General features: G+C 47.6%; 1 protein-coding gene across 3 annotated transcripts in view; it reads right to left on the reverse strand.

The window, feature by feature from the left end:
* Positions 1-1,524: 1,524 nt before the first annotated feature.
* ATG10 (autophagy related 10) overlaps positions 1,525-22,647 on the reverse strand; it is a 237,816-nt gene continuing 216,693 nt past the window's right edge. For all 3 annotated transcript variants that reach the window (XM_060235743.1, XM_060235745.1, XM_060235744.1), the window contains 3 exons: positions 6,527-6,624; positions 4,191-4,306; positions 1,525-2,952 (listed from right to left, as the gene is read on the reverse strand). In XM_060235743.1, coding sequence (XP_060091726.1) covers positions 4,195-4,306; positions 6,527-6,624 — 210 coding nt within the window. In that variant the 3' untranslated portion in view covers positions 1,525-2,952; positions 4,191-4,194. The remainder of the gene's footprint in view (positions 2,953-4,190; positions 4,307-6,526; positions 6,625-22,647) is intronic.

A 22,647-nucleotide genomic window follows, 5' to 3' on the forward strand; every position in this document is an offset into this window, starting at 1 on the left:
TGCAAGACCTTCCTCTTCCGACTGGCTTTCGCTGACGTAGAAAGAAATTGCTAATGATTTCCGCCATCATAAAGAACAAATAGCATTAGCACTTTTATCAATTTAATTAATTAATTTTAAACTTATCAGAATTTTAATGTTAATGTTTAATGTTAAATGTAACTTTGTCTTTTGTATAATGGTAATTTGAATGATGTTGTTAGCCGCCCTGAGCCTGCTCCGGCGGGGAGGGCGGGATATAAATAAAAATTATCTATCTAATTATCTATCTAAATTTAGTGTTAATATTTATCTAAAATGCTAGAGATGTAACCTTTCTTATTTCTATTAGATTTTCTTTGAATATTTTGAAACATTTTGTTTATTCTTTCAAAGAGAGAAAATATTCGTGAATATTGTAGTTATGTTTTATCATCTGCCACTATATTTGAAACATGTATTTTTATTAATATAGCTGATTTCCCTTGTTGTATGTAACTATATCTGAAAACTTGTTTTTTTTTACTGGAAAAACTTTTATTGAATGCTTAAGAGATTAAAAACCTATAGAATTTGCTTGTAGTTGCAGAAGCACCAGGGCTTTTTTTTGAGCAGGAATGCAGTTCTGGCTGGCTTGGCATCAAACAGTGTGGCCTGATATGCAAATGAGTTCCTGTTGTGCTTTTTCTACAAAAAAGCCCTATGTGAAACAAAGATGATGTCGGGGGTGTATGGCCTAATAAGCAAATGAGTTTCTGCTCGGCTTTTTAAAGAAGCACTAAAGAAACAATGTTATCCAATATGCTAGTTGTTATGGCCAGCGTTCCCTCTAAGCTGAGTTAGTGTGAGCTAGCTCACAGATTTTTAGCCCCCAGCTCACAAATTTTTGTCTTAGCTCAGAAAAGATGACCCCAGAGCACAATAACTTATGCAGTAGCTCACAACTTTAATATCAGTAGCCCACAAAGTAGAATTTTTGCTTACAAGACTCTGCAGCTTAGAGGGAACATTGGTTATGGCTTCTGCTAGTCAATCTTACTTCTTAAAGTTTGGGATTCTGTTTTTTCCAAGATCAATAGAGAAAAAGGGCATATGAGATGACAGTAGAGTGTTTAAGTATGAAATTCTGAAAGCTAATGGAAGATTAGGATTTGCTGAAAACTTTTTGATTAATTTTTATTTCCCCAATCCCTTTTTCCTTCTGTATCCCAACTATCTTTTGAGAAACTTCAAAAAAAGTTTTAAAAAAGAGGCCAGATGAAGCCATCAAAAATACAAGAGGTATAGTGATTATACCAGAAGCCCTAAGAGTTGTGTGGACTAAGATGACCTTGTGAACTGCATTATTTTACTCTCTTGATCCAAATTAATTTCTAAAACTTAACTTAAGGGTTGTTTTACTCCACTGGCACAAGGCTCATTATTTAGAAACATCCAAAATTATTTCACTTTGTCAAAGTATCTAATTCACGCATCGCATTTTTAAAATATTAAACAAGATGCAAAGTAAATCAAACACATTTATCAAGAAGTACATCTCAAAACATATATATATACACACACACATTTATTATGTTCAAATTATAAACATACATTTGAATATGACTTCACACATAATTTGGTTCCATCTCCAAAACAAATAACAATATGGGATAGCTTGTTGAAAAGGAATTGAATTGAACTGGTTGACTTGAAAATCATTTTACAGTATACAGTACTGCAGCTTATACGCTGTAGTTACTACCCTCATTAGTTGGATGGAATCTGCTTAATGAGCATTTGCCTAGTAAAATATGGTGTCTACTAATAAATTTACTCATGGTACACCCAAATGATAATTTAATCTAACAATAAGTACCTCAAGAGGAAATAAAACTACCTTCTTAGCTTATGAAGACAACTGCTGCTATGTGTGCCTTTTATTTATTGGACTTAATAAAAGTTATTGAGCTTTGTGGAATTTAATTTTGTACCTCAAGAATACAGCACTGGAATACTCAGATAACTCGAGAAGGGTCACTGGGCGAAAGGCTATTTAACCCTCTCCTGTGATTTAAATCCTCTCTCTGAAGTTGCACTTTGTTCTGTGAGAAGAAAGTCAGGCCTGGTAAAAGATACCATGAGAAGTGAGGCAGATGGTTCAGCTTCCCTCCACTTCTGATGTTGAAAGTAGACACCACCACCAAGTTACCATTTTACATGGGAATGGGATAGAAATGTGAACAACAAACATGCCTGCCTCCATGCCTGGTATAATCTAACCATACGCATCGCTATACATGTTTTTACTCTGTGCACAAAAGATATACATGCGCTAAAGACCAAGGCCAACTGCAGCTTTTCAGTTTAAAGGTCCATCATGTAATATCTATATATGGGCCTTTAAACAGTTCTGTTGTCTCAAGCAGCTTCAGAGGAAGTCAGAGTACGGGCAGTAATAGTCACTGAAATTGGCTCCAGCATCCTCCAACACCACAAAAAATGCTTTATGAAATGTGTGAAGTAACTTGAATTCATCTATAACAGTACTGTTGTGGATATGTCTGATAAACCAAAATACCAGGAAGCAGACAATTCTGCATACAGTTATTCCTTTTCAGCCAACTGCGTGAACTATAGGGAAAAGGAAATGAGTTTTTCATCATCTGATAATTTAAATCAATTGCTTTGGACAATTATTTATGAATTGTTAAAAATATAGTGGTTGAATTATTTCACAAAGCAGATGCCCAAATGTAGATCCTATCAGTTCAGATCCTTTGCCCACCTATCCTTAGTCCACAAAAAAGAACCTTTCTAGTAGGACTAAACCTTCTAACAAAAACCAATTAGTTGTAATAAGACACAATCATGTCAATGCAGTCCAGCACGCTGAAGTATCTTGTGATGAATTGGACAGCTTGTTCACCACGATGCTGTTGCTGTCTTTGCATCTAAGCTTAGTTCTGCCATTCACCATTCTTCCTGTATCTGCTATGGAACATGACATTAAAAAATTAAGCAGTAATTACAAGTTGTGGAAGAATCTGAACAAGATAAACACTAGAGTACTGATATTAAATGAGTAATTGTATCATGTCACTCTTGATGTCGTGACTTTTCTTAGCAATTAGAAAGGCTACAAATGGGGGCTGCAAGACTCACAGGAGAGAATCCCCTTGTCCCTCCAGCACAGCTCCATGCCTCCCCAAGCTGCGGCACCAGGGTGCCTGGGAGCCACTTTGAGCCCAGAGTGGCCCTCCAGACACCAATGCCATGGCCAGGCCTGGAGCAATTCCCTGGATGCCAACACAGTTGGACCAAGAGCAGTTCCCCAGATATTGACAACACTGAGGCCAAGTCCAGAATTGCTACCAGACTCCCCAGAGCAGCTCCCCAGATGATACTGCTATGATTTGAGCTGGTCTGTCGGGAGCAAAAGCTTTCACAGCGAGAGGGGGAGACATAGGGCAGGACCGGGGGCATGGCCTCCTACTTATGATGATTTATTTCTCACAACACTGTGCCAATTAGCTTTAACTATAGTTGAAGTTACTGCTGATTTAATACTTAACTGAAGTTAAGGCAGAAGAAAGAAATTCACACTGGAGAGTGCAGGAGCTAAGAGGGTATATGTACACCATCACAAGATCTGCTTCTTGTCTCTGAACTGTGGATAAGAGGGTCTGCACTAGCTCTAAAGGAAGGGCACAATGCAAGATGGTGACGATGGAGCAAAAAGATATGTTAGTCTGTTAGAAAGAAAGGTGTAGAAGCAAAAGCTGAAATGGATTTGTTTTCAAACCATTTCTGAAAATACATTTATGAAAGTTTTACACACTAAATGATCAATATAAACAATACAACAAAAATAAAGTCAGAGAAATACACTGTCCTATTTCAAGATGGAAGATTAAGGATGAATAAGGACAAAATTAAAGAAGCACCAAAAATGTATATGTAAAAGGCAATACAGATATGAATAAACAAAAATATATCTTACAAGATTAGAAGACTTTGGGCACTTTCACACACACTAAATCGTATACTTTCAATCCACATTCAATGCATTTCAGTGATCATTTGCAAGTGGATTTTCCATTTCACACAAAAGTGGATTGAAAATGCATTATTCAACTTGGGTGAAAGGGCTTTTAAGGAGACACAGTAACATTCTCAAGAAAAGAGCAAAATGTTTTCTAATGACCAATTTCATATAGGATAAATTTTACCTCTTTATTCAGCACTTTTAGTCTGGTCAGATTTGACTTTTGCATAACTCAGAGATAAATGGAGACCGACCACTGGACCTACAACACTCAGCCATGAGATAATGTAATTTGTGCTCCTACAAAGCAGAAGATAGGAAATATGTGTTAGCTACATTGGAAAAATGTAATATACCACAGCAGTATTCAAAAAGTTCAGGCCCCATTTTGAACAGATATCTTAGAATCTAATGTGACATTACAGTCATTTATTAAACAGAATAAGAAGGAAAAAAAATGCTCAGTGGCAGTTCTGGCCTTCTAATTAGCACAGCTCACTTGGAATTCTGTTGTGCCACTTTTAATTCAGAATATGTAAATAGTCAGCCAAAAGCTCAAACCAAGCCATATTCCTGAGGACCTGCTTAGAAATTTCAGTTGGTAGATTTGAAACGCTCTCTAGTAACCTGAGTTAATTTTGGGTGTAAAATACATTTAATCACATCTCAGATTTATATCTTTGTGTCTCTAAAAATGGTGGTCTTGAAGTCCTTGCTCCAAAAGTGTGGGAACCCAATGAGAATGATCCACCTGGCTGATAGATCCAACTGGTTCCAGAACTTCCTGGGAGATTTTGAGAACTAGGTCAGGAACAAGGAAGAAGCCTTAGTAGGAGGCTGGAATATGTGGCTTCTGGGAGCTTTGGACAGGAAGTCTTCTTCCCCAGTCTTTCTAACAGAGTCCCAGAACCATGGGATATGGATAAACCAGGGTTGCCAAGTCCAATTCAAGAATTATCTGGGGATTTGGGGGATGGAGCCAGGAGACTTTGGGGGTGAGCCAGGAGACATTGGGGGGTGGAGCCAGGAACAAGGGTGTGACAAGCATAATTGAACTCCAAGGGAGTTCTGGCCATCACATTTAAAGGGACAGCACACCTTTTTAAATGCCTTTCTTCCATAGGAAATAATGAAAGATAGGGGCACCATCTTTTGGGGCTCATAGAGTTGGACCCCCTGGTCCAATCATTTTGAAACTTGGCAGATATTTTGGGGAGAGGCACTAGATGCTATACTAAAAATTTGGTGCCTCTACCTCAAAACATAGCCCCTCCAGAGCCCCCAATACCCGTGGGTATTCCCCATTATTCCCTATGGGGATCGTTCTCCAAGTGCCCAGTAGACATTTCCCTCACACTTTCTAAAGCGGGGGGAGGGCCTCCAAACCAGGGAATCCCCTGCCCCCTCCCTCTTTCTCACACACAAATACTTACTGGGTCTTGTTCCTGCAGAACTTTACTTAATCTGAAAACGAAAGCAAAACAAAAAAGGGGGCTGTTCTCCGAAGCCCTTCCTGTTTCCTGCTCAGCCTTGAAAGCACATATTTTAAAAATGAACCTGCAGGAGCTCTAAAACTACATGGTGATTGTGGGGGGCGGGGCTTCCCCCGCCGGCCAGCTGGCTGGGGGCGGGGAGAAGCCTGTAAAAACGGGGGATCCCCCGCTGGGACCTGGGGATTGGGAAGCCTAGGATAAACTGAGGGTGCTAACAACAGAAGCTGTCTTAAGCATTTCTGGAAGAAAGTTCATGCTGAACCAGATACAGCACAGCATAGAGTACATCTGACAGCCTATGTGCTGTTGGTGATAGCAGCAAAGACTTTCTTTTCTATGACTATTGTGTTAGCTGAATTGTTTCCAATACTATTTCAAATTGTACAGAATATCTGACATCATAAGCAGCAACTGGCTGGCAATGATTTGACCACAGGTTCTGATACATTAGTAGATTCTTTGAGGATAAAAGCTGTCTAATACGGTTAGATGACAGAAACACCATTTGTTAAGGTTTCTATGGATAGTTCTGGTTTTGTTTTCTTGGATATTGAGAGGATTTTGGTAGATGTGAAGGTCACACCCTCTAAACTGGATCACTTCTACTTACAGTTATTAAAATCTTGCTCAAATAGAATCAGGGCTTGTCTGATCTGGACTATGAACAGCTCTGACAGAGGAAAAATTCTCCAAGGATTTAAAGAAGGCTATTAGCAACAATTAAGACCAGATGAGTATCATGACACACAATTTGACACCTAACTCTGGGCTTACAACAATTTAGACAAAAAAAAAATCTAAGCACTAGATAGTTTTCCACATGTACAAGTTTGTTACAGGGAGATAAAAAGCAACAAGCTTAAGAAATTATAATTTAACCTGATTTTCTTGCTCTAAAAAACTTATAGGGTTGTTGAGAATCATGCACCACCACAAATTTATACAAAATTTACTTGCATTTGCTGAGAGTTACAGAAGGGGAGTATAACCTACATAGTCAAACAATTCATATCTAGCAGCTCCTCACCTGTTTGCTTTATGTGAACTGGATAATATTGAAGCCATAAATTCATTTGTCCGACAGGGATGAAGTACAAAGAACGGCTGTCCAAGTAATGGATGTTCCTGAAAAGAAGCACAGCCTTGTTAATTTTTAATGAACTATACTCAATATACAAAGTAGTTTACATTATTACATTTGTCCTCATTACAACCCCATAGGTTAGAGTATTTTCCTGTTCTACAGAAGAGGAACTGAGTTTTAAGTTATACCAACTTCCCAAGATTATCCAATAACACTTAGGCTGGGTTAGTCCACTGATTGGTGATGCATTTCTTTTACATTAACATTCAATACACTCAACAGTGTAGTTTAAGAAGAGTTACAACCTTCTACATCCACTAAGTCTTAACATAAATAGATATTCCAATTAGACAATATCATAATGCAAGACTAGAATTTAGAATGGAAAATCTGTCATGCAACCTTTAGACTAACTATACAAGTAATTTTAATTTAATCTCTGAGAATTTCCAGAATGCAAATTCAACATTCACAGTGCAAAGTTTTAAACTTTTACACAGATATCTGGGGTGGTGCCATTTCACCACAGATGACCCTAAGAACAGCAATCCTCTGTCTACATTCCATTAGCAGAAATTTACCAAGGGAACACATTTGTGTATTTTTGCATATTCTTGATGGCCCAAATGGATGCTTTATCATCAGAAGTCTTAGTTGGACATGCTGTGTGGGAAGATTGAGACTATAGCACATATTGTATTTGACTGTGTATTGAGAGCTGGAGTTAGGAAGAAATTTCTGTTACCTTTATTATCTCTAATTCTGAAGTCTAGTACAACTATTGAATCTAAGATAAGTTGGCTTCCTTCAGATTCAGATTTCAATGTTACCTTCTGCATGGCAAAGGGTTTTTTTACAGCCCTATGTTGATTGTATCATTGTTCTTTTGTAGTTCATGTGGCTTTTAACAGTACAATTTAAAGTAAATTTTAAAATTCTGCATTTCCTGTATCATATTTAGCCTACTTCCACGTTTCTCAGACATTATCCCACAATAATTATTTGACTGGAATCTCATATACCAAGGTTGAAGGGACATATTCTAGGGCAGCAATGGTGAAGTACTATATTGCAAGGACAAACTTTCTCACACGACAGGAAAATAAATTTTCTTGGTTTTTTACATTTTAAAACTTGAAAGGGCAATAAATAATCAATATTTTCTCCAGTCTACAATTTAGCATCAAACCACTGGCTATTCTTTAACCACAATTTAAATCTGTTCTATTACAGACCTCGGTTCAAATGTTAACATATGCGCAGATGCAAGAGTCATTTTCATGAATCTACATCTACTCCTGGCAACTAAGAGTTGATTTTAGGTTCTGAAATGAAAGTGGCTTCTACTTTGGTAGCACTAGCCTGTGAAACTCTTGTGCTATGAATTAAACTGAGATGTTGACTTCTGTAAGGAGACAGAAAAATGGATTTTAATTTTCAAAGTTTGAAATAAAGATGCACTACGTTACTAAAAATGTACGAAAGGGTGAGTAATATTTACTGAACTAATAAGGTGAGCCAGAACCCATAGATATTTTCAGTTTCTTTTTGTTTCAACCAGTTCAAACTATAAATTCAAGCAAAGATGTCTCTATCTTTTATCCACAGTTGTGCACCAGCGTATTATTCCACTCACCCATTAAACTAAATCAATAGTGTGTGAAAATACTTCTAGCAACAGCAGATTTTTTTTTGGGGGGGGGGGAGGAAGATTATGGATTGGATCTGACAACAAAAGATTTACCAATGACACTATAATGATAAACACAAATTATAAAGCAAATAGTTACACTGATTTTGAACAGGAAGTAGCACTAGGCTTGTCACAGTTTGAAAGCCTGTGTTGCCATCAGATCACTCTCATGAGGGTCACAACATTTCCATTTTCATTCTTACAACATGTGCCCTTCTTTTATGGTGTAATTTAATGGCTATAATGTTGGAGTAGGATCTGGAATACCCAGCTGCAAATCCCTACTATGTCAAGGAAGTTTGCTAGGTGACCTTGGGCCAGTCACACACACTCAGCTTCACCTAACCTCACAGGGTTGTTGTTGTGAAGAAAGAGACAAGAATGATTGTGTAAGTTGCTTGTTGTCCTGACTGCAAATAAAATAAGTACAAATAAATAAATACAAATCAATAAACATCCTTCTCTTCTGCCCCCTCTGCTTGCCCATTTTCTCTAGATAACACCAGCTGATATGCTCTAATGCACGGGGGTCAAATGTCTGGCCCATAAGCCAGAACCAGCCTGCTTAGGGCTTTAATCAGGCATGTGAATCTTTTCTCCCCCCTCCTCTCCTTCCTGTCCTCACCCTTGTATTTGCTGGCTGCAGCAGGAAGTTCTTCTGGGCTTGCAAAGCTGCAAAGAAAATGTGGAATGGAAAATCCATTCTACGTTTTCCTTGACACTTTGCCTGTACTGCAATGTACTTCAATGGAGTGGAGCTCAGTTTCACTTTCCAGCATTCCTATAGCCAGCTGAAGCTTCCTGGAGTTGTGTCCTTGCAAATAAATGGTTGATATTTTCAGCCAGCTTGTCTCTGCTGAATGGACCTGAGAACTGGTGCCTAGTGAGTACTCTAACCTGGAAATGCACATCCAAAGGGAGATATTACAATCTGAGTAGACGGGGGAGGGGGGAGGGAGAGAAACTTGAAATGTCCATCCATTTATGTTTTCCTAGGCTCAGAATATTTTATATTTTTAGCTTCTGCTGTGATCCTTGTGCTTTTTCTTGATGTTTTATTTTAAAAATTACATTGACAAATCCCACTGTTCCCCACCTTTCCATTTTAAGCATGTTTGTATTTTAAATAAAAAATAATATATTTGTGTTTCTCTATATCCTTTATAAAGCTTATATCTTCACTACCTGGCAGTACATTTTATGATATGCATGGCCCAGCCCCACAAAGTCCCATTTATGTCAGATCCATCCCTCATAACAAATTAGTTCAACACCCCTGCTCAAATCCCACGAAGGCACTAATGTCATAGCCTCTCCGGGCAACATTAGCCTTGTTAGTTTGATGTTGCCTGAATTAGATGCTCAGATATCAAATACGGCTCATTTACCTTGGCCCAGGCAGCTGCCCCCTTAGTGGGTCCTTTAATAGTTTAGAATCAATAATCTCAAAGTGTCCTATGTTAAAAAGAATTCATTTTAACTGTGACACCATTTCATCTGGGATTTCAAATTATACTTTGAACATGCAGATCAATCAAATGGTGCTAAAGCATTCTATCACAACAGAACTGACAGATCAAGGTAACCAGGTTCCAGTCCTCTTCTAGTCATTCAGAAACATTGCCACACATTAATTAAGCCATTCTTCCCTTAGCAGGAAGACACTTCAAGAGGTGAAAGAAAGCTTAAGAACATAAGAGAAGCCCTGTTGGATCAGGCCAATAGCCCATCCAGTCCAACACTCTGTGTCTCTCTCTCTCTCTCTCTCTCGGCTTGGCTTCGCGAACGAAGATTTAAGAAGGGTGCAATAGTCCACGTTTGCTGCAGGCTCGCTGGTGGCTGACAAGACCAATGTGGGACAGGCAGGTCCGGCCACAGCGGCTGCAGGGAAAAGTCTGATTTAGGGTTGGTCCTGTAGCAGTGCGATTCTTCCTCAATCTCCTTTTGTCCTCAAGACCAGCTATGCGTGTGTTCTCAAAGGAAGAGACAGCCTGGTGGATGGTGTGCCTCCATGCCTTGCGATCTGAGGCTAGGTCAGACCACTGGTGATGGTTGATGTGACAGGTGCTAAGGGATTTCTTCAAGGAGTCCTTGTACCTCTTCTTTGGTGCCCCTCTATTTCGATGGCCGGTGGAGAGTTCGCCATACAGAGCAATCTTGGGAAGGCGGTGGTTTTCCATCCTAGAAATATGCCCTGCCCAGCGCAGCTGCGTCTTCAACAGCAGTGCCTCGATGCTGGTAACCTCTGCCCGCTTGAGGACTTCAGTGTTGGTCACAAAGTCACTCCAGTGGATGTTGAGGATGGTGCGAAGGCAGCGCTGATGAAAGCGCTCAAGGAGTCGCAGGTGATGACGGTATAAAACCCACGATTCGGAGCCATAGATGAGGGTTGTCATCACAACCGCTTTGTAAACATTGATCTTTGTGCCTTTTTTCAGATGCTTGTTGCTCCACACTCTTTTGTGCAGTCGGCCAAATGCACGGTTTGCCTTTGCCAGCCTGTTGTCAATCTCCTTGTCGATCTTGGCATCTGAGGAGATGATGCACCCCAGGTAGCTGAACTGCTGGACTGTCTTCAGAACTGATTCACCCACAGTGATGCAGGGAGGGTGATAATCTTCCTGGGGTGCAGGCTGGTGGAGAACTTCTGTCTTCTTCAGACTAACTTCTAGGCCGAATAGCTTGGCAGCCTCTGCAAAGCAGGACGTCATATGCTGCAGAGCTGATACCGAGTGGGAGACGAGTGCAGCATCATCAGCAAACAGTAGCTCTCGGATGAGTTTTTCCATTGTCTTGGAGTGTGCCTTTAGTCGCCTCAGGTTGAACAGGCTGCCATCGGTGCGATAGCGGATGTAGACACCATCGTCCTCATCTAGATCTACTGCAGCTCTTTGAAGCATCATGCTAAAGAAGATCGTAAAGAGAGTTGGCGCGAGAACGCAGCCTTGCTTTACACCTGTGCCTATTGGGAAGGGCTCCGAGAGGTCGTTGCAGTGTCTGACTTGGCCTCGCTGGTCTTCGTGTAGCTGGATGATCATGCTGAGGAACCTTGGGGGACATCCTAAACGTTCCAAGATTTGCCACAGGCCTTTCCTGCTAACGGTATCGAAAGCTTTGGTAAGGTCGACAAAAGTCACATACAGACCCTTGTTCTGTTCCCTGCATTTCTCTTGGAGCTGCCTGAGAACAAATACCATGTCGGTGGTGCTCCTGTTAGCTCTGAAGCCGCACTGGCTCTCTGGGAGGAGTTCTTCTGCAATGGTGGGCACCAGTCTGTTCAGGAGTATTCTGGCAAGGATTTTGCCTGCGATGGAGAGCAGGGTTATCCCCCGGTAGTTGGAGCAGTCTGACTTTTCCCCTTTGTTCTTGTATAGGGTGATGATGATTGCATCGCGAAAGTCCTGTGGTAATTTGCCTTGTTCCCAGCAGGTGACAAGTACTTTGTGAAGTGAGCTATGTAGTACTGTGCCCCCATGCTTCCAGATCTCTGGTGGAATTCCATCAACTCCTGCTGCCTTGCCACTTTTCAGTTGCTTGATGGCTTTAACAGTCTCTTCTAGGGTGGGGATCTCATCCAACTCTGTTTTCACCGGTTGAAGTGGGGTGAGGTGGATTGCTGAATCTTGAACTACGCGGTTGGCACTGAAGAGAACCTGAAAATACTCCGACCACCGGTTCAGTATGGATGCCTTGTCTGTGAGGAGCACTTGGCCGTCTGCACTATGCAAGGGACTCTGAGCCTGATATGATGGACCATATACTGCCTTCAGGGCTTCGTAGAACCCTCTTAAATCACCAGTGTCTGCACACAGCTGGGTTCTCTCTGCAAGCTTGGTCCACCACTCGTTCTGAATGTCTCGAAGCTTGCGCTGGAGGTTGCTACATGCAGCGCGAAAGGTTGCTTTTTTCCCAGGACAGGAGGGCTGAGCAAGATGTGCTTGGTAGGCAGATCTCTTTTTTGCCAGTAATTCTTGGATCTCTTGATTGTTCTCATCAAACCAGTCCTTGTTCTTCCTTGTGGAGAACCCGAGGACTTCTTCAGAGATCTGCAGGACGGTAGTTTTTAGGTGTTCCCAGAGTGCTTCTGGAGAAGGGTCTGTGGGGCAACTGAGGTCCTCAATTCTTGACTGGAGTTTTGCCTGGAAGGCAGCTTTAACTTCGGCTGACTGGAGGCTGCCAACCTGAAACTTCCTCCGAGGGATACCTCCTCTCCTGGGTGTGGGTTTAAAGTGAAGACGGAGATTGCAGCGTACAAGACGATGATCCGTATGACATTCTGCGCTGGGCATTACTCGGGTGTGTAAGACATCTCGAAGGTCTCTCTGGCTCACCAGAATGTAGTCGATAAGGTGCCAATGCTTGGACCGTGGGTGCATCCAGGTTGTCTTCAGACTGTTCTTCTGCTGGAAGATAGTGTTGGTGATGGTGAGCTGGTGCTCCATGCAGAATTCTAGCAGGAGGCGCCCGTTGTCATTGCAGTTGCCAATGCCGTGTTTGCCAAGTACTCCTTTCCAGGCTTCCGAGTCTTTACCTACTCTGGCATTGAAGTCGCCAAGGATGATCACCTTGTCCTCTGTAGGGGTCTTCCGTACGAGGTTGTGTAGGTCAGCATAGAACTTGTTCTTTTCTGCAGGATCTGCTTGAAGGGTTGGGGCATACACACTGAAGAGTGTTGCATGCTGCTTGTTTTGAAGTGGGAGGCGCATGGACATGATGCGATCTGAGTGACCTGTTGGAAGGTTTTCGAGTTTGGAGGCAATGGAGTTCCTGACCATGAAGCCAACGCCAGAAAGGCGGCTCTCAGCCTTTGACTTACCCGACCAGTAGAGGGTATAGCCAGCACCGTGTTCTTGAAGACTACCTTCCTCAGGGAAACGGACCTCACTGAGAGCTGCTATGTCGATATTCAACCTGAGAAGTTCGTGGGCAACTAGAGCAGAGCGTCGTTCAGGGCGACCACTGCCTACTGTGTCAAGCATGGTTCTGATGTTCCAACACGCAAGCTTTAGTCTTTGCACACTTTGTGAGGCAGGTGCATGCCTTTTCTTTGTTGTTATTTTTCGACCGCAAGTAAGGATGCCCGTTGACCGCGGCTAGCCAACTGTGGTGGGGGAGACGAGCTTTGTTTAGGCCACCTTTTCTAGGCCCCTCTCCGTGTGGAGCAAGCAGTGCTGTCCCTAGATAAGGCTGCTTGGTCGTTCAGGGTGCTGCCGAAAGATGCTTTCGTCTCCGGGTTAGCATCAGGCGACCAATATCCTGAACCGCCTACATGCAGGATCGGGACTGCGGCTTCCAGTGGCACCTTCCACCTGCCGTTTCGCCCCTTGCCTATCGCTGCAGGACTTGATGCGTTGTGGGTTGTGTGTGTGGATATGCCCTTCAGGCCTGCGCAGAGGAATTTTTTAGGTGAAGCGCAGTGTGCGCGGTACTGGCTCCACCCTTTCACCTGGGGTTCATCTGCCATGGCCCAGTAAGCCGGGACGCCGGCAGTGAGTCCTCCAGGTGGTAGGTGTTACATTAACGAGCTCTATCTGCCCGGGTTTGATGTTAGAGTTTTCCTTCTCTTAGGCTGACGAAGTTGGTGGGCCCAGCCTCCCCATCCGGTTATACCGCCGGACAATTCGGTCGCACCATGACGTAGCAAACTCTGTGAAAACGGGGGGGGACCAGCGAGAAGGTGTTGCTACGGATGCAGTAATGCAGGAGAGGCCATTGCAGTGACCATCTGCCAGGCATAGCCAGACAGTGACCACGCGGCGTTCACTACACCGGGAGAGGAGAGGCTATGTATTGCGCATGCACTTTCCCTGGGGGGGTAGGATTCCCAGAGGGAGCCCACCCCCCACCACCCCCACTCTGTGTCACAGTGGCCAAAAAACCCAGGCACCATCAGGAGGTCCATCAGTGGGGCCAGGACACCAGAAGCCCTCACCCTGTTGCCCCTCCCAAGCACCAAGAATTCAGAGCATCACTTGCCCCAGAGAATTCCAACAATATGCTGTGGCTAATAGCCACTGATAGACCTTGGCTCCATATGTTTATCCAATCCCCTCTTGAAGCTGGCTATGCCCCACTGGTGGACCTCTTGATGGCACTTGGGTTTTTTGGCCACTGTGTAGAAGTCTGTTTTAGAAGCTTTCCTGGTCTTCTGTTTGGGTGATGAAAACTTTTGACCTAAAAGCTTAATCTCTGGGAGCAAGAGCTCTGCTTTAGCAAAGAAAGGGGGAGAGGGCAGGCCCACCTATTCCCAATCATTCCTAGAGATGGAGAAAAAAGCTGTTGTCCTTGAAAGATTTTGTATTCAGTTCAGTGGGAGGAAACCAGGCAGTTCTATCACAAACAGTAGTCCAACGGTAATATTTGTTACCATACTGCCAAGCAGAAACAGCTATCATGCCATGGGGGAACAGCTTAGCTAAGTGATCAGTTTCAGCACATACCTTTTGAGCTCTTCCTCCATCCTCATGAAGGACCCATGCTGCAACTAATATATTCCAGTCATGGAGAATCAGAAAAGAAATAAGGAAACATCTGAATAAAAGATTTTCCTAAACTGCAGTATAGTCCGTACAACTGATTTCTACAATGTTCAGCCCAAACCCTTTGTCCCTGACATGAGACACTGACACTGAGGGGTAGGATCCCTCACCAGTGAAGGAAACTTATTAGGAAATTGGCCTTCCCACCTTGATAGGAGTCCAGTCCCAAAGAATCTAGAATGCCCTCTTAACTCTACTGATCAGTTTCTGACATATTGTCTCATTTGCATGCTGCGTGTTTTCTCGTACCCTGCTGCAAACTCATTCAGTGCCACAGGAGGTGGTGGTGGCTACAAGCACAGCCAGCTTCAGGAGTGGAATCAGTACTGCCGAGCCACCTCTATCCAGATGCCTCTGGAGGTCATCCATGAGAGCGACCAGAACGGTCTCTGTTCCAAGGCCCGGGCAGAACCCAGATTTAAAAGGGTTCAGTACAGAAGCATCATTCAAAAAGCTCTGTAACTGCACCGTGACCACCCTCTCAATAATCTTGCCCAAGAAAGGCAAGTTTGACACTGACCAGTAATTTGCCAATATGGCCAGGTCCAGAGATGGTTTCTTTAAGAGGGGACAAACAATTGCCTCTTTAAGAGGCTGAGGGAAGGTCCCTTCGGATAGGGAATGGTTTACAATTTCCCTCAGGGGGACCCGAAGTTCATCCCAGCTAGCCTTTATAAGCCAGGATGGACATGGGTCCAGACTACAAGTGGTCGGACGTACAGTAGAGAGCGTTCTGTCAACTTCCTCCAGGCTGAGTGGAGTGAAGTAATTCAAAACCTGACTAGAAGATGTACACGGAGCCTCAAGTTCCTTTACTGTCTCAAGAGTGGCCAGGAGGTCACGGCGGAGCGACAAGACCTTATCTGCGAAAAAACTCACAAAAGCCTCACAGACTGTCCAATTCCCTAGCATTTTCATTACCCTGTGGGAGGGTAGTTAATGGCCGAATTGTGCGGGGCGCAAGTTCACAGATGCAATCGTGGCCTTAAGATAGACTCTCTTAGCAGCTTTGACTGCCATCTCATAGGTTCTCATAAACGACCTATAGGATGTTCTTGTCACTTCGTCACAAGCACGCCGCCATTGCCTCTCTAGCCATCTCAGCCCGTTTCATCAGCTGTAGCTTTGGGGTATACCATGGAGCCAGCTTTGAGCGGGGGAGGAGAGGGCACCTGGGAGCGATCTCATCAATGGCCATGGAAAACCAGTTATGCCAGGTCCCCACCAGTTCATTGAGAGAATCACCAGGGGGCCAAAAGTCTCGCAAAGCCATCTGAAGCCACACTGGGTCCATTTCATCATCATCATCATCATTTTATTTATATCCCACCCTCCTCGCCGAAGCAGGCTCATTTGGCTTCACGAGCGAGCTAAAATATGCTGGCCACCCAAACAGGGTTGCAGTGGAACATTCACGCAGGCCTTCAGGGCATAGTGATCCGACCATGGCACTGCATCAGCAGTGATACGTTCCACTGTCACTCCCGCCGCAAAGACCAAATCCAGCATGTGCCCAGCCTGGTGCGTGGGAGTTGTTACATATTGAGAGAGTCCCAGTGCCACCATGGATGATACTAGGTCCATTGCCTGAGTGGAGCATGCGTCATTGGCATGGACACTGAAATCCCCCAAGACTGACAGCCTTGGGTGTTCCAACGCCCAGCCTGCCACTGCCTCCACCAGGGACGGTATGGCACTGGACAGTGCATTGGGTGGTCGGTACACCAACCAGATAGCCAAACTCTCTCCTGCCTCACACACCAAGCCAACACATTCAATGCCGGTGATCTGTGGAGACAGGAGCGCCCGGAAGGACTAAGCCTCCTGGATGAATATTGCCACCCCCCCGCCCGCTAGTCCATGATTGGTGGAGGACCGAGAAACCAGGCACAGCCAGCTGGGAGAGAATAACAGTCTCCCCATCTCACACCCAGGTCTCAGTCACTCAAGCCAGGTCCATATTCTATTCTATCAGAAAGTCCCGAAGGACCGAGGTCTTATTATTAATGGACCTGGCATTGCACAGCACCAGTATCGGAGGCGAGTACTTCTGCTTGACCCCACTGTCTGCAACCGTTGGGATGGGATGCAGGCTGGAAGAAGGCCAAGCATTCTGATATCTCAGGCTCCTTCCCTTAAATCTTTGTCTGCTCCCACCGTTGTACTTTCCCCTCCCCAGGAGCACCGGAATCCCCAGCTCCCTCATCACCTCCTACTGGTGGTCTCCACAATCGCCTCAGACCAACTAAGGTGTTAGAGTAGCAACAATGCAGAAAAGTACAGAGAGCCCCTAAGCTATAGCTGGAAATGCCTCCAATTTGATGGTAACAATACTTTACCAACCAGTTCAGTCTAACACAGCATTCCAATTTATCCTACAACTAAATTTATTAACCTTCAATATTATAATTAGTCAACTTCAACTAGTACTATCAATTTAATTCCAATTTAATCAGCAACATCTAGCTTCTAACATTTAGTTTAGCAGCCAATGTTTCTCTGGAGGGAAGGGGGAGGGGAAGGGGGGAAGGACAAGGAAAGGTGGAAAAGAGGTCTATTTACTATCTACTAAATTAGTTAAAATTAAGTTAATTAAACAATCACCATTGCTAATTAATTAAACATAATCAGATCAATAATACTACAGATCAATAAACATACGTTACACCGTAAAAATAAGGCTAAGATACGATAAAATAACCTTGTTTTAAGGAAGTTAAGGGATTTTTGTCTTCAGCAGGTTTTCAGATTAGGCTATAATAAATTTATTCTCTCTATCACAATTAATCTGTAAACATTTGCATATAACTGGAGGGAATAGGGTGGCCATAATGTCTGAAGGCCAGCCAGGGACACCTTGGGGGGGGGAAGGCAGGAGTGCGCGCGCGCGAAGCGTGCTCGCCGCCGGAAACAGGAAGTGACGTCACTTCCGGCGACGTCATACCACCGCCGGAAACAGGAAGTGACATCACTTCCTGTGACATCATTTCCCCCGCGCCACCTGCCGGAAACGGGAAGTGACATCACTTCCTGTGACATCATTTCCCCCGCGCCACCTGCCGGAAGCAGGAAGTGACATCACTTCCTGTGACATCATTTCCCCCAAATGGCATCATTTCCCCCAAATGCCACTGCCGGAAACAGGAAGTGACTTCACAGCACTTCCTGTGACGTCCCCAAAAATCCCCCAAATATCACCGCCGGAAACAATTTTGTTCTCAAATCCTGTATATACTTCATCAGTATATGGGATAAGGCACTTTCTCAACTGTGCTGCATAATGCAGCCTATTTATTTTGTCCTGTTGGCTCTGTTGGCTCTATCTGCGCCACCTTCATCACTTTCGGGGTGTGGATCCCCCAGTGGGGTGGGCTCCCGACTCCCTCCGCCGGCTGTTTCTGATAGCCCTGCGCCCCCTCTTTCATTTGATATGTGTCCCGTGCGGGTGCCACCCTCCTGCCGGGAGATGCCGCAAAATGAGCCCCCTTGAGGCTTATGGCGGCAGGGCTCGGGGGAAGCAAGCTAGACTGCTGTTCTTTTGAGGGGTTATAGAGTGTTTCGAGCCCCTCCCTGTGGCATTGGTCCCATCGTCGTGGGACCCAGGGGGCCGGCGCAGCAGCCTGCCGAAGCAGCCTGTCACTAATAACACAGGTCGAGATGCGGAAGTGACTGACAGGCTGCTTCAGCGGGCCGCTGCGCCGGCCCCCTGGGTCCCACAACGATGGGACCGATGCCACAGGGAGGGGCTCGAAACACTCTATAACCCCTCAAAAGAACAGCAGTCTAGCTTGCTTCCCCCGAGCCCTGCCGCCATAAGCCTCAAGGGGGCTCATTTTGCGGCATCTCCCGGCAGGAGGGTGGCACCCGCACGGGACACATATCAAATGAAAGAGGGGGCGCAGGGCTATCAGAAACAGCCGGCAGAGGGAGTCGGGAGCCCACCCCACTGGGGGATCCACACCCCGAAAGTGATGAAGGTGGCGCAGATAGAGCCAACAGAGCCAACAGGACAAAATAAATAGGCTGCATTATGCAGCACAGTTGAGAAAGTGCCTTATCCCATATACTGATGAAGTAAATACAGGATCTGAGAACAAAATTGCACCAGAAGACACAAACACAAAGCTCCCTTACACTGAATCAGTGCTTGGGTCCACCAAAGTCAGTATTGTCCACTCCAGTCACAAACACAAAGCTCCCTTACACTGAATCAGTGCTTGGGTCCACCAAAGTCAGTATTGTCACATAAGAACATAACAGAAGCCCTGTTGGATCAGGCCAGTGGCCCATCCAGTCCAACACTCTGCGTCACATAAGAACATAAGAGAAGCCCTGTTGGATCAGGCCAGTGGCCCATCCAGTCCAACACTCTGCGTCACATAAGAACATAAGAGAAGCCCTGTTGGATCAGGCCAGTGGCCCATCCAGTCCAACACTCTGCGTCACATAAGAACATAAGAGAAGCCCTGTTGGATCAGGCCAGTGGCCCATCCAGTCCAACACTCTGCGTCACATAAGAACATAAGAGAAGCCCTGTTGGATCAGGCCAGTGGCCCATCCAGTCCAACACTCTGCGTCACATAAGAACATAACAGAAGCCCTGTTGGATCAGGCCAGTGGCCCATCCAGTCCAACACTCTGCGTCACATAAGAACATAACAGAAGCCCTGTTGGATCAGGCCAGTGGCCCATCCAGTCCAACACTCTGCGTCACATAAGAACATAACAGAAGCCCTGTTGGATCAGGCCAGTGGCCCATCCAGTCCAACACTCTGTGTCACATAAGAGAAGCCCTGTTGCATCAGGCCAGTGGCCCCTCCAGTCCAACACTCTGCGCCACATAAGAACATAAGGAGGGAAGGGAAGGGAGGAGGGAAGGGAAGGGAAGGGAAGGGAAGGGAAGGGAAGGGAAGGGAGGAAGGAAGGGAGGAAGGAAGGGAGGAAGGAAGGAAGGAAGGAAGGAAGGAAGGAAGGAAGGAAGGAAGGAAGGAAGGAAGGAAGGAAGGAAGGAAGGGAAGGGAGGGAAGGAAGAAAGAAAGGAAGGGAGGGAGGAGGGAGGGGAGGAGGGAGGGAAGGAAGGAAGGGAGGAGGGAAGGGAGGAGGGAAGGGAAGGGAAGGGAGGAGGGAAGGGAGGAGGGAAGGGAAGGGAAGGGAGGAAGGAAGGAAGGAAGGAAGGAAGGAAGGAAGGAAGGAAGGAAGGAAGGAAGGAAGGAAGGAAGGGAGGGAGGGAGGGAAGGAAGAAAGAAAGGAAGGAAGGGAGGAGGGAGGGGAGGGAAGGAAGGAAGGGAAGGGAGGGAGGGAAGGAAGGGAGGGAAGGAAGGGAGGAAGAAAGGAAAGAAGGGAAGAGGGAGGGAAGAAAGGAAGGCCGCCCCCCCCGCTTTCGGCCCCCTTACCTGCGGTGGCGGTCGGCGGCGAGTCGGGCGGGCGGCGGCGGGTCCGGCGGCGGCGGCGAGTCCAGCGGCGGCGGCGAGTCCAGCGGCGGGGGGCGGCGGCGAGGCCAGGGAGGCGTCGGAGAGGCCTTCCTTGGCCGGCGCTGGCCCGGGAAGGCCTTCCAGAGGCTCTGGAAGGCCTTCCCGGACCAGCGCCGGGTGCTCCGCGGCCTCCCCGCGGCCTCCGCTGGTCGCTGGGGGCCTTCCAGACACTCTTGAAGGCCCCCAGCGACCAGCGGAGGGCCGCGGGGAGGCCTTCGCTGGCCGGCGCTGGCCCGGGAAGGCCTTCCAGAGGCTCTGGAAGGCCTTCCCGGACCAGCGCCGGGTGCTCCGCGGCCTCCCCGCGGCCTCCGCTGGTCGCTGGGGGCCTTCCAGACACTCTGGAAGGCCCCCAGCGACCAGCGGAGGCCGCGGGGAGGCCTTCGCTGGCCGGCGCTGGCCCGGGAAGGCCTTCCAGAGGCTCTGGAAGGCCTTCCCGGACCAGCGCCGGGTGCTCCGCGGCCTCCCCGCGGCCTCCGCTGGTCGCTGGGGGCCTTCCAGACACTCTTGAAGGCCCCCAGCGACCAGCGGAGGCCGCGGGGAGGCCTTCGCTGGCCGGCGCTGGCCCGGGAAGGCCTTCCAGAGGCTCTGGAAGGCCTTCCCGGACCAGCGCCGGGTGCTCCGCGGCCTCCCCGCGGCCTCCGCTGGTCGCTGGGGGCCTTCCAGACACTCTGGAAGGCCCCCAGCGACCAGCGGAGGCCGCGGGGAGGCCTTCGCTGGCCGGCGCTGGCCCGGGAAGGCCTTCCAGAGGCTCTGGAAGGCCTTCCCGGACCAGCGCCGGGTGCTCCGCGGCCTCCCCGCGGCCTCCGCTGGTCGCTGGGGGCCTTCCAGACACTCTGGAAGGCCCCCAGCGACCAGCGGAGGCCGCGGGGAGGCCTTCGCTGGCCGGCGCTGGCCCGGGAAGGCCTTCCAGAGGCTCTGGAAGGCCTTCCCGGACCAGCGCCGGGTGCTCCGCGGCCTCCCCGCGGCCTCCGCTGGTCGCTGGGGGCCTTCCAGACACTCTGGAAGGCCCCCAGCGACCAGCGGAGGCCGCGGGGAGGCCTTCGCTGGCCGGCGCTGGCCCGGGAAGGCCTTCCAGAGGCTCTGGAAGGCCTTCCCGGACCAGCGCCGGGTGCTCCGCGGCCTCCCCGCGGCCTCCGCTGGTCGCTGGGGGCCTTCCAGACACTCTGGAAGGCCCCCAGCGACCAGCGGAGGCCCCGGGGAGGCCTTCGCTGGCCGGCGCTGGCCCGGGAAGGCCTTCCAGAGGCTCTGGAAGGCCTTCCCGGACCAGCGCCGGGTGCTCCGCGGCCTCCCCGCGGCCTTCGCTGGTCGCTGGGGGCCTTCCAGACACTCTGGAAGGCCCCCAGCGACCAGCGGAGGGCCGCGGGGAGGCCTTCGCTGGCCGGCGCTGGCCCGGGAAGGCCTTCCAGAGGCTCTGGAAGGCCTTCCCGGACCAGCGCCGGGTGCTCCGCGGCCTCCCCGCGGCCTCCGCTGGTCGCTGGGGGCCTTCCAGACACTCTGGAAGGCCCCCAGCGACCAGCGGAGGCCGCGGGGAGGCCTTCGCTGGCCGGCGCTGGCCCGGGAAGGCCTTCCAGAGGCTCTGGAAGGCCTTCCCGGACCAGCGCCGGGTGCTCCGCGGCCTCCCCGCGGCCTCCGCTGGTCGCTGGGGGCCTTCCAGACACTCTGGAAGGCCCCCAGCGACCAGCGGAGGCCGCGGAGAGGCCTCCCCCACCGCTGCCGGCCCCACGCGCGGGCGGGGAAGGCGGGGAGTGAGGGAGGGAGCGTCCCTGCGCGTGCGCAGGGGCCCTGCGCAGGCGCAGGGACGCTCCCTCCCTCACTCCCCGCCTTCCCCGCCCGCGCCCGCGGCCCACCGGCTCCTGGGCTGCCTAAACCGGGACCTTTAATGGTCCCGGTATAGGGAGCCCGGGATCCGGGATTGGGTGGCCAGATCCGGGAATGTCCCGGGAGACCGGGACGGTCTGGCCACCCTAGGAGGGAAAGCAAATTGAAATCTGTATATAAACAAATGCCTCTTGGGATACCAATTTGGCTCTTTGATACAAAACCAGCAGTATAGAACAAAATCTCTGGGAAAAAGAAGATAAAGCGAGGAAAGTGCCATACTGAAATCATGGATGGAGCATAATGCAATCTCATCAGTAATATATATATAGGCTATGCGCTTCAATGCCTTAACATATTGTGTTGTACTCCAGGGCAGCGATCTACTATAAATGCATTTCATGGTCAGCAGAGACTACCCAGTCTCAATGGTACCCATTAAAGCTCCCTTTATTGACAAGAACCACAATCACACAGGTATCTGCAACAAACGCAGTTTCTTCATCAAACCACTTTGCCCTCTACTCTCAAGGATTCTGCTCT

The sequence above is a fragment of the Heteronotia binoei genome, chromosome 4 (genome assembly GCF_032191835.1).
Source record: "Heteronotia binoei isolate CCM8104 ecotype False Entrance Well chromosome 4, APGP_CSIRO_Hbin_v1, whole genome shotgun sequence".
NCBI classification, from domain to species: domain Eukaryota; kingdom Metazoa; phylum Chordata; class Lepidosauria; order Squamata; family Gekkonidae; genus Heteronotia; species Heteronotia binoei.